The 11,826-nt window shown below is 38.4% G+C and overlaps 1 protein-coding gene across 5 annotated transcripts in view; it reads left to right on the top strand.

The window, feature by feature from the left end:
* The first annotated feature begins 1,163 nt into the window (after positions 1 to 1,163).
* Positions 1,164 to 11,826, top strand: part of SGSM3 (small G protein signaling modulator 3) — a 63,044-nt gene continuing 52,381 nt past the window's right edge. For 2 of the 5 annotated variants that reach the window (XM_058191913.1, XM_058191911.1), the window contains exons 1-8: positions 1,315 to 1,504; positions 1,633 to 1,720; positions 5,521 to 5,583; positions 7,942 to 8,027; positions 9,313 to 9,379; positions 10,076 to 10,281; positions 10,362 to 10,469; positions 10,894 to 11,037. In XM_058191913.1, coding sequence (XP_058047896.1) covers positions 5,577 to 5,583; positions 7,942 to 8,027; positions 9,313 to 9,379; positions 10,076 to 10,281; positions 10,362 to 10,469; positions 10,894 to 11,037 — 618 coding nt within the window. In that variant the 5' untranslated portion in view covers positions 1,315 to 1,504; positions 1,633 to 1,720; positions 5,521 to 5,576. Of the gene's footprint in view, positions 1,234 to 1,314; positions 1,505 to 1,632; positions 1,721 to 5,520; positions 5,584 to 7,941; positions 8,028 to 9,312; positions 9,380 to 10,075; positions 10,282 to 10,361; positions 10,470 to 10,893; positions 11,038 to 11,826 lie in introns of those variants that run through there. The other 3 variants (XM_058191912.1, XM_058191914.1, XM_058191915.1) reach the window with 3 other exon arrangements.

Here is an 11,826-nt window from a genome sequence, read left to right as displayed (position 1 = left end):
TAGGTTATAAAAACTTTGTCAGAGATTTGATCTCACGTATTCTGAAAAACATTGAATGTGAAAGATGGTAAATAGTACACTGGAAGTTGGTGACAGGGAGAATGAATGAGGATTAAATCACAAAGCAAATACATAAAGGAAAAGCAAATACAGGAAGAGGAAGCGCAAAAAAAATATAGATCTTAACAATAAAAGGCAATGGTTAAAGTGGTAAATGGATGGAACCAAAATGGTTTGCAAGGAGACAAGCAAAGGAAAATAGTACTGAATGATGTTGATATCACATAGTTTTAGCTATTTTATCTATCTGTTTATCATTCTATCAGAGCCAGGTGGCGCAGTGGTTAGAGTGCAGTACTGCAGGCTACTTCAGCTGACTGCTAGCTGCAGTTCAGCTGTTCAAATCTTCAAATGTCTATGTATCAGATGATTCAACAGTGAGGCAGAAAAGTCTGCTCCCGGTTCCAGAGCCATAAAAAATAAGAACATACAAGAGCTGGGAAATGTGTTAGTCTTAGTTAGACCTGGTCTTCATAAGATGTTTAGAAGTAGAGGTAATAAAGTTGAAAGTGAAATCGGATTAATTCCATTTAAGATTTTTTTATAGGGAATCACAAAAAAAGCACTGCATGTATACGCTGAAATCTATTTTCATTTATTTCCCATTATACAATGCAGGAATATCGGATTTTTTTGCAGGCTAGTGTGAAGAAGTATTAAGAGTGGGCTATTTGTGTCCAGCGCTGTCTTAAGCGCTGCCAGATATAGAGTGCTTTGTCGGGACTTGGTCGCCCTAATAAATCATAATTACCCCGTAGCCTCATCGCAGGATGGTACCCTTGAGCTCTATTAGAATTATCTCCCATATTCCCCAACAAACACTACCGCTTTGGCAATGGAAATCAAGCACCGGGTTGGGCAAGGTTCTGATGAGCATCGACCACTTTAATCTCCGACAGAAACGGGGGAAAATGACGTCGGAAGAGAAACCTCGAAACGCTCTATTATTATTATTATTATTATTATTATTATTATTATTATTATTATTATTATTATTATTAAGGCGAAGCTGTTCGCGACAGCCACTGCCTGCCTACCCTTCCCGTCATGCTCTCTGCTGGCCGCTCCTTCTTCCAGCCTCCGATTCCGCGCATGCGTTGTGCTTTAGCTAGTGCTGACGAGACGGACGGGGAGGGGCGCGGTGGGCTGCCAAGTCCGCCCAGGCGTCCTGAGGTAAGGGTCCGCTGGGAGCGGGGCGGGTGCGTGGGGATGTTCTTTCGCGGCACCGTTCAGCAGCACCGAGGGAGGCTGGGCGGGAGCGAGGGCAGGGAAAGGGAACCCACGGAGGCAGAGCCGCGGGGCAGGTTGGTGGGCGGCAGAGCCGAGGGCCACATCTCCCTCCTGGTGACAGCCGGAGGAGGAGAAACGGAAGAGTAAACCGAAGAATCGGCCAACCCAGATCGTTGGGGACAAAAAGAAAAAAAAACCTGTGGGGAATCCTACGGTGGGCAGGTTTTTGCCGAGCGAATAGGGGTTGGGATTGAAGTCCGTCGGGCTGATCCCAAGATTTCATGAATGAGCTGACCCATCCGTTCCTCCTTCCCTCCCTCTCACTCTCTCTCTCCCCATAAGACGATGCTCGCAAGGAAACGGGAAGGGAGCAGCGTTTGACAAGGGTCGGGAGAGAGGGATGCTCTTCTCTGAAGGAAAACTAATACAGGGAGCATCTGCTCTTGCTTACAAACTGTCCGGGTGTTGGGGCTCTTCACCCACCTTATAGATCAGGGGTTTCCAACCTTGGCAACTTTAAGCCTGGAGGACTTCAACTCCCAGAATTCCCCAGCCAGCTTTGCTGGCTGGGGGATTCTGGGAGTTGAAGTCCGCCAGGCTTAAAGTTGCCAAGGTTGGAGACCCCTGTTATAGAGATTAGAATAACAAGAGTTGGAAGAGACCTTGCGAGCGGGGACCCTGAACCATTGCAGATACATGGTTGTCCAGTCTCTTCTTAAATACCTCCAGTGATGGAGCACCCACAGCTTTTGAAGGCAACCATTCCAGCTGATGAATTGTTCTATCAGGAAGTGTCTCCTTTATTTCTAGGTTTTATTTATTTATTTATTTATTTTGTCACAACGTCATACAAAAAGATTATATAATATATACACATGTAAACATATATAGGAAGGAGAAAAGAAAAACAATAAGACAGGAACGGTAGGCACGTTTGTGCGCTTATGCACGCCCCTTATGGTCCTCTTAGGAATGGGGTGAGGTCAATAGTAGAAAGTTTTTGGTTAAAGCTTTTAGGATTATGGGAAGAGACCACAGAGTCAGGTAAGGTATTCCAAGCACTGATGATTCTGTTGCAGAAGTCATATTTTCTGCAATCTAGATTAGAGAGGTTTACATTAAGTTTAAATCTATTGGTTGCCCTTGTATTATTGCAATTAAAGCTGAAGTAGTCTTTGACAGGAAGGACATTACAATAGATGATTCTGTGAGTTAAACTTAGGTCTTGTCGAAGGCGACGGAGTTCCAAGTTTTCTAAGCCTAGGATTTCAAGTCTGGTGGGATAAGGTATTTTGTTGTTTTCAGAGGACTGGAGAACTCTTCTTGTAAAATATTTCTGGACACGTTCAATTGTATTGATGTCAGAGATGTGGTGAGAGGTTGGTTCTTTCCTTGATTAGTTCCCAATCCTTTGCTTCTTGATCTGCTTTCAGGTGCTCTGGAGAATAGGTTGATCCCCTTTTCTTGGCAACAGCCCCTTAGATATTGGAATTGCTATCATTGTCACCCCTAGTCCTTCTTTTCATTAATTTAAATTAGACATAACCAATTCCTCCAACCATCCTTTATATGGTTTAGGCTCCAGTTCCCTAATCATTTTTGTTGCTGTTTTCTGCGCTCTTTCTAGAGTCTCAACATCTTTTTAATATTGTGGTGGCCAAAACTGGATGCAATATTCCAAGTGTGCTCTTACCTAGTGGTTTATAAATTGGTTTAATACTTTGCATGGTCTTGATTTTACTCCTCTGTTAATGCAGGCTGTTTGGGCTTTTTATAGTTACTTTATTAAACAAAATTAGAAACAGCTAAATCTTTTACTTTTAAGGTTTGTATGTCTGGTAATGCCTTATGCAATCCAATAAAATATTAGAAAGTTGTAAGCAGGTTTTTGAGTTCTTCATTACTCACTCTGGCTCTGGATGCTAAGCTAAGCCATAGGGAGAGAAAGAGAGGTAACCAATTTCTGTTTGTAGCCAATGAAATGTTGATCATGCTATCCAATGTTAATTACTTATACTTTCCCCCAACAGTCATAATTCAATCAAATTAACTCTTAGCAATATTACCTACTTAGCACTTCTGATTGTTTTTTAATTTCAACACTGCTATTTAATAATTTTGAACACGTTGTACATAGAAATGGGTTAGACAGGTGTGCATCTTTCTGTTATTGCCAGTTTTCTTTTGCAACATTCAAGTTTGTATTACATTAGGAATTAGGTGGGGATATTATCTGAGAAAAGTTCCTATGAAAGCAAATAACTGAGGTTTTTGAGGACAGGGATAAGGAAGTAGCAGTTGCAAAATCCCCTCTCCCCCATAATGTAGAACCAATATTATTGTGCAAACAGTCATGGTTCATGTAATGATACTATTCTCAAATGCAATATTTTGTGAAAAATATTGGTTTCTCTTTAATCAAATAGGAATTTATGTTAATACAGAAACATTTTACTTTTTGTTCCATTTAGTGACTCATAGATCTCACTGCAATTTTCTGACTCACTTGTTTAAAACATTCAATGCTGGTTACATGCAGGTAGTCCTCCACTTACAAGCATTTGTTTAATGACTGTTCAAAGTTATGACATTAGAAAAAGTGACTTATGACTGTTTTTCACACTTACAACCATGGCAGCATCACCATGATCATGTGACCAAAATTCAGATGCCTGGCAACTGGCTCATATTTATATGACAATTGCAGTGTCCTGGACTGAGGTGATCCTGTTTTGCAACTTCTGACAAGCAAAGTCAATGAGGAAGCCAGATTCACTTAACAACCATGTTACTAACTTAACAACTGTAATGATTCACTTAACAATTGTGGCAAGAAAGATCATAAAATGGCACAATTCATTTAACAACTGTCTCATTTAGCAACATAGTTTTTGGGTTCAATTGTGCTCGTAAATTGACCTGTACTGTTTGTTTTTAGTTTTGGTAATTGGCTGTATCCCTCCCAGCCTTCTTCGCTTTCTTTCTATTTCATATTTTTCACTCCTCCTTCCTAAAAGGCCATCTGTTTTTCATTTTGAAGTTGTTGGTGACTTTTCACTTTTATTTCTAAAGTTATATTTTTGGTGTCTTAGAAAAAATATAGTTTGGCGAAAGCATTCAGAGAAAATCTTTTTGAATAACATGAAAACATTTGTGTGGCCTAATATTGCCACAGATATTTTTTAAATGATTTAAAGAAGATTCTGAATATGTGCTACCTTTGTTTCCCTAGCAACAACCCCCCCCCTCTTTTTTTGAACTTTTGATGATAACTGCTTTCCAATCATATTTGTAATAATTTCCCCTATTGTGCATCAAAATGTACAATTTGGAAATAAGTTTCAGAGATTTCCTAGAACCATGATAGTGAACCTATGGCACGCTTGCCAGAGGTGGCACGCAGCACCCTCTCTGTGGGCACGTGAGCTGTCACCCCAGTTCAGCTCCGCTGCGCATGTGTGCGCACCTCCTGCCAGCCAGCTGGTATTTGGGCTTCAACCGCACATGCACAGGGGGCAGGACAGGGCACATGCAGGGGGCGCGTGCTCATGCGCAGTTGACAGGGTGCTTCGGGGGGGGCACACACACAAGTACTGGATGGGGTGGGTGCTGAGGGACACACGCACATGTGGGGTGCGGGGATGCACGTGCATACCTAGGGGGTGGGGCACATCCACGGGGGCCCCGCATGGATTGCATTTTTGGGGTGCGGGCATGTGCGCACGCATTTGCGCACACACACACATGCTTTGGCACTTGGTCCAGAAAAAGTTAGCCATCACTGTCCTAGAATTATATCCCTGCAGTTTTCATGAAAAGATTTTTCAGAAGCAATGTGACATTGCCTCTTTTCCAGGGCTGAGAGTAAGTGACTAGTAGTCACACAACTGGCCTTGTGCTTGAGGTGGAACTAGAACTCTGGGTTTCTAGCTTGATGCCTTAATCACTACACCCAAGTAGTTGCAATTAGTTTTTAAAATGTTTCATTTTGACTATAACTAGAATTACTTGGGTTATATTGGCAAGATTCGCACATGAATCAGGATATGAATTCAACATTTGCCAGGTAAAAATAATATTTGGTCTTGTAGCATATGGACAAAGTATGTGTTGGAGTTAGAAATTTAATGTAATTTTAGTAGTGCCTCTAGATAGGTAACTGAGAGTTATGATTGCTTGGCTCTAGGTATTAATTTGCTCTTTCCACATTATATATCTATTTTGCAACAGAGTAATGATTTTCGGCAGAGTCTAAGAACCCTCATTGACTATATTCCTCCATAATAATGTCAGGTAAGCTCTTTATGAACATTGAGCATTTCTGATTATTTAAATCAAAGCATTGAGACTATTATAAAAAGTTTTACATTTTAGCACTGCCTTTTAATATACCTCTTCCTAATATTTCTTTCATCAGAGAGTAATTTTTGCTACCTTATTTTGCTTATAACATTGAATACAGATGATTGTAATGAACCACAGATCTATTTTTCACTTGTCTTCACTATACTCTGAAGCATAACATTAAAAAAGCTAAATAATTAATTAATTAATTAATTAAAAAATATTTTCAGCTTGAAAGCTTGATAAGAATTGTGTTGGCATGATCTTTATTGGAGTAATTTTCTATATATCTTTCCTAAACCATTTGCTGGAATAATAACTATCATGTTCCAGGTTAAAACAACTTCACATGTTATTTAAGCTATTTTTTATAAATTAGTTGATAGCCCTGTAATATTTTGTGTTTCCATTCTCAAACCACGATTGCCGAAACTGTCCATTGGCTGTGAATAGCAAATAATAACTTGCAAAATTAAATTCTCAATAATGGAGAACATCATGTCATCCTTTTAGTTTTTAATTTTGGGTTTATTTTTATCATTTGTAATTCATGTCAACTTGAAAGGAGTTGTGGTGCTTGATATAATGTGTTTTTACTGCTGCTTTTACCTCGTTTGGGTTCAGAAACCAAGCAACCTCAGGCCTGGTTAGTGCTTGGATGGGAGACTTCCAAGGAATACCAAGGTTGCAGGCTGGACTAGAAATTCGTTAAAACATCCTGGGAAAGGATAGAAACAAATCATTTTCATACTATTTCTAAGAGTCCTGTGTGGTTATGTGCATGAAATCATCAGAGGTAAAGCTTGGGTTGAATAGTCTTTACCATTATCTACCCTGGCAATATATTAGTATGTTAGCTACAATTTGATTCTAATACATATAGAATATTTCTTATATTTAAGAGCAGTAAGGCGATAATTAGTATTTTTCAAATGCTTTTTTCATGTTTCCTGATCTATCTTTCCAATATTTTTTTTCTTTTCCAAAATGTATTTTAGATATGGATATGGGAAAAAAATGCATGTTTTCTTCCAGAATTTTTTTGATGGCTAAGAACTTGCAATGCTGGTTCATTCGTGTTTTCTATCCAAGTAATAACTAGGTCCAAATCTATTTAATTTCCAAGCCCAGACAAAGTCATGAAACCACAAGGAATCCAGTTTAACTCAAAGAAGATTAATTTTTTATTTAGTAAAGTTCATGTAGAACTTAATTGTACAATTGGTTAAAGTTCTCAAGCTATTTTTATTATATTTTTCCAATGTAAATATTTAATGCAGACATCCAACTATTTCTTTTGCTAAAGTGCTTGTAGAAGATTATTTTGACATACACAATATGCAGAAACAGCACTGGATAGAAAATTGCCCCCCACAATGTCAAAGCTTGCCTTGCATCTCAAGAAAACCACCTGGATTTGACCAACGCCATGCGATATGGCCAACCCTGAACTGAATTCTCATTGGCCATGGTAGATATGCTGACACTTTTTTATAAGTGGGGCAAAATACCATTTGTGGCTGTGATGCCCAAAAACAAACTATCCAACATATAATGACAGAGTGCTAAAATAGAGCCTATAATGGAGACTTTGCTGATTTCCTGGCTGTGACAAATAAAGCAAAACATTTTATCTGTTATCTAGATATACGTTTAAAATATTTAGATTTTATATTTCATATTTTTATTTCTTGTGCTTTTTAATCAAAATGTGATGTGAATGTCCCAATGCAATCATATAATAAGAATGTGATAATTACATATATAAACTGAATTACAAAGTCAATATGTAAAATACTGGCATATAGAAAGTAAAGCACTCATGGAGGTTTCCTTTGGCATTATAATTATGTTGAATATGATTTCCGTATCTTTGCTTTCTACAGTGTTTTTTTTACAGTGTTTTTTAATACTGATTCCTAGTACAAAAAAGACAAAAATTTGAAAAATTATTTGCATAATCAGATGTGATTTAGAATTATCATGACACAGCAGGCAGTAGCACCTAGCTTATCTTGTCTGGGCTTGGAGATTTAGTTGAATTAGGTCTGATTAGTAGTTGGATAGAAGGCAAGAAGAGTTCCATAGTTGTAGGTTGGACAAACCATTGGTTGAACTTTTTTTAAAAAATCCCAGAGAAAGGCAGTGAGCCACTATTTCCATTCTGCTTTGAAGTAATGGGTAGGTCCATGTACTCATCAGAAACTGAACCTGGATTGAAATATATTTTATTTTAATATTGGCTCTTTTAATGTTTGTGGTCATTTCTGTAATATTTCTGTGTATGCTTATTCTTTTTGCATATAGGAAGCTATACTCCCTCCACTGGTGGGCCCTTCTCTGCTCTTACTCCCAGCATATGGCCTCAAGAGATTTTGGCAAAATATGCTCAGGTACATAGATTGCAAAGTAAAAAATCTGTTTTGTCCTTATTTTTCTTTTGCAGGAATAATTAATACCAAGTAATGATTATGAAGGAGTACAAGACTAGTATAAGAATGCTTAGTAGACTTGCAAATCAACTCACACTGTTACTAACCTTTCTGCAGTAAATGAATAACTTTTGCTCCCACAGCACCATTCTGCCTTCCTATGCTGAATGCCAATGCTCAGCCTGACTCTCCTCTTTATCATCTGGTTTTTCACCCTTGGCAGAGAGGAGGCACCATCCTGTTCACTATCCTGTATAGAGTTCAATGCAGCTGCCCACATTCAAATTCCTTGTTTATAGCTTTCAGGAAAGTGCTTACATACAAGGCTCGTTTAGAGACGTGCACATTTAATTACTGGCATAGTCATATTATTATGAACTCATACTTGTACAAAAAGATTTCTAAACAGACAACAGGTAAATTATAATGGAGGAAAAAAATCGCATACATCTTACTTAAAGCTAAGAAAAGAAAAAAGTAAAAGGTAAATAACTCGTTAGTTGCCTTTTAAAATCATGTCTTACATATGGCTACATAGAAAGTATAAAATATAGACTTCCCTTATATTTAAAATATGCATAGATTCTTTTAAAAATACTTTGTGGGGTGGGTGGCAATGATAACTTATTCCAATTGGCTTATACAAAACTACATGTCATGCCCCCGTGGGAGCCTGAATCTGCAGAGGACAAGCTGGAGTTAGAGCCGATGGAGATTGTGGAGGCAGCTTCATTGGCTTCAGAGGAATGTGGGGAAGAGCAGACCAAGGCAGCCCAGGGCCCCTCAGGATTGGGACGGCTTGTTAGCAGGGAGGAACGAGGGCAGAATGACCAATAGAGGGCAAGCAGTAGACATGAGAGTGACAGAGCTCAGGCAATGAGCAGGGACCACCCCTCCTGATCCCCGAGCAAGGAGAATGGAGAGAAGGCAGGAACAGCGCAGGCCAACCCAACCACTCAGGAGGAGAGCACCCCAACCCTCTTCACAAGGCACACCTGGGGACTGAGATTTAAGGAGATGCTGTGAGGAGGGGTATTTGTCAGGAACAAACGCTGAATTGGTAGAGTTTGGTGTGCCAAACTCTTTGTACTTGTATTTTGGCTGGTGATCAAGAATGAGGAAACCAGGATGGAGAAGACATCTGAGAGCAGTCACTGTTCATTTTGGATATCAGCAGTGTGTAAAAATATTGCATTTGACCATAGCATTAAGTGATAAATAGCATTTCTGTTCTTTTATTTTCCAGAAAGAAGAATCTGTTGAACAGCCAGAGATCCAATATGATGAATTTGGTTTCCGAGTTGGCAATGAAGGCAAGTTCTTCATTTCTGAAAGGCTTGACTTATGATCAGATCCCTCTCAGTTTCTCATTTAGAAGTTTTTAATTCCCATTAACAGTATTTCATTTCTTTAATTTTATTCATTTTATTTAATATTTTGAAAGAATATCCATGAAAAGCATATGTCAGACAGATATAAAATAGATAAGTCCGATGTCATTTCTTGTTTAGGACTATACTTTAAAATGACTGAGTTTGAAGAAGAACAATGCCAACTTTATGAAAATTATGAATTTTGGATTTCGTTAGTTATGAGAGCATGCATATGTATGCATGAATTTTATTTGAAATGCACACAAGTGACAGCTAAAAAAGTATCAGAGATGCAACTTCTTCAAGATATATCAGGATTTCTCCTACAAATGGTTTTTTTTTTGGGGGGGGGGGTGTCAAATTAATCTGATCCAGTATCTACATTTCCAAGAAAATCTTTTCCTTTTCCTTCTTTCATTTGAATTCATTGTTGTACATAAGCTTTATTAGAGACAGTTCACTGTCTTTTGCTTTTGAATTCCTATTTCTTTGCTTCATACAATTGTGAATTAGGAATTATCTCTACACCAAAGTTCAGTAACTTGTTTTCCAATTATCTTTTGGAATACCCAAAGATTTAGAGACTTGTTTATTCTTTTAATGTTATTTTCCCCCCACTGTATGGATATACTACAGATAGTGCAGAGCCACCCAGCAAACTTTTGGGGATCTCACTGATTGAAGAGCCACAGCAGAGACTGAAATGGCAAGCCCATCTGGAGTTCACACACAATCATGATGTGGGAGACCTCACGTGGGATAAAATTGAAGTCACACTTCCACATTCAGACAAGCTACGTTCTCTGGTTTTGGCCGGCATTCCTCACAGTATGAGGCCCCAGGTAAGACTACTCAAGAAAAAAAGCTTACCTGTAAGAATCCCTGACTACATTTAACTCTTTTTCCACAATTTTCCCCCCAGTTGTGGATGAGACTATCGGGTGCACTACTGAAAAAGAGAAATTCAGAAATGTCTTACCGAGAAATTGTGAAAAACAGCTCCAATGATGAAACGATTGCTGCTAAACAGGTGAGTACTTTTCAGTGTTAATGCTTTGGGAAATTAAATCAGTAACAACTCTGTTCTTCCAATAGAGGAAAGACTTAAACCATGTCGACCCGAGCTTCCTTTGCGCAGTTCTCTGAGCTTTTCTAAGCATGATTGCTGAAAATTGCCAGGATAGTTTAAACAGTATAGATTAAAAATACAATTAAAAACAAATGAAAGAAACTTCTCTAAACTACTCCCCCTCCCAATATACGTCCATATTTATGCTTTATCTAATTCACAGTCCTCAGCGCTAAAAATGTTAAATATGTTACCGATTTCAGGCTTCAAGAGGCAGGCTCAATCACGTTTCCAGGAATAAGTGGAAAGCATTCGCCAGCAGATACCGAGAAAAGCTCAACTGTCACTGACTAAGTGCTTATCTTTGATTCTTGATGTTTCTCAGATTGAAAAGGATTTACTCCGCACCATGCCCAGCAATGCCTGTTTCTCCAACATGAATAGCATTGGAGTACCACGGTTACGCAGAATATTACGTGGATTGGCTTGGTTATATCCTGAAATTGGGTACTGTCAAGGCACTGGCATGGTAAAATATTCTTTTTCATTATGAAATGCATTTGCTTTATGGCCATTTTCGTGTAAGGATCTGTTCACAGAAAGATGAGAAACAAATTCACTCTCAATACAGCTTTTGAACTAATTGTAGAAAATATAATAGGATAGAATAGAATAGAATTCTTTATTGGCCAAGTGTGATTGGGCACACAAAGAATTTGTCTCCAGTGCATAAGCTCACACTGTACATATAAATAGCAAATAATAGGTCATAGATCATAAATCATAGTTATAATCATTAATTATAAGTTACAAACAACAATGGATAAATCATAAGAAACCAATAGGAGAAGATAGTAGGGAAGATTAGGAAAGATGAGAAATGAGACAGTGCTGTGGGAATTAAGTATTCAACAGAGTGATCATCCGGGGGGAAAACTACCTTTGTGTTTAGTTTTTTTGGCATGCAGTGCTCTATAGTGATGTCCTGAGGGGAAATGTTGAAATAGATTATGTCCGGGATATAAAAAATCACAGGGAATCAAACTTTTAATCAATTTTTCTTAAATGCACTCTATATTTAATTAGATTTTGAACTTGCTATATGTGGCCTTCCATTTAGCGACACCTGTCAGCTTAATCACATTGAGATTGTGGTGCAGAGTTGTGGGACCATATTTATGAGAATAAATCTCTCTCTCTCTGTCCATATCCCAGGTTTGGGAATCCCAACCTAATGCCACAGCTAAGCTGTTCAAGCCTCCAAGATAAAAGAGGCAAAACTATTAGAATTCTAATTTTCAGATGCTTCCTTTCTATT

This window comes from Ahaetulla prasina, chromosome 7, assembly GCF_028640845.1.
Source record: "Ahaetulla prasina isolate Xishuangbanna chromosome 7, ASM2864084v1, whole genome shotgun sequence".
In the NCBI taxonomy this organism is placed as follows: Eukaryota; Metazoa; Chordata; class Lepidosauria; order Squamata; family Colubridae; genus Ahaetulla; species Ahaetulla prasina.
This window is presented reverse-complemented; position numbering and strand designations above follow the sequence as displayed.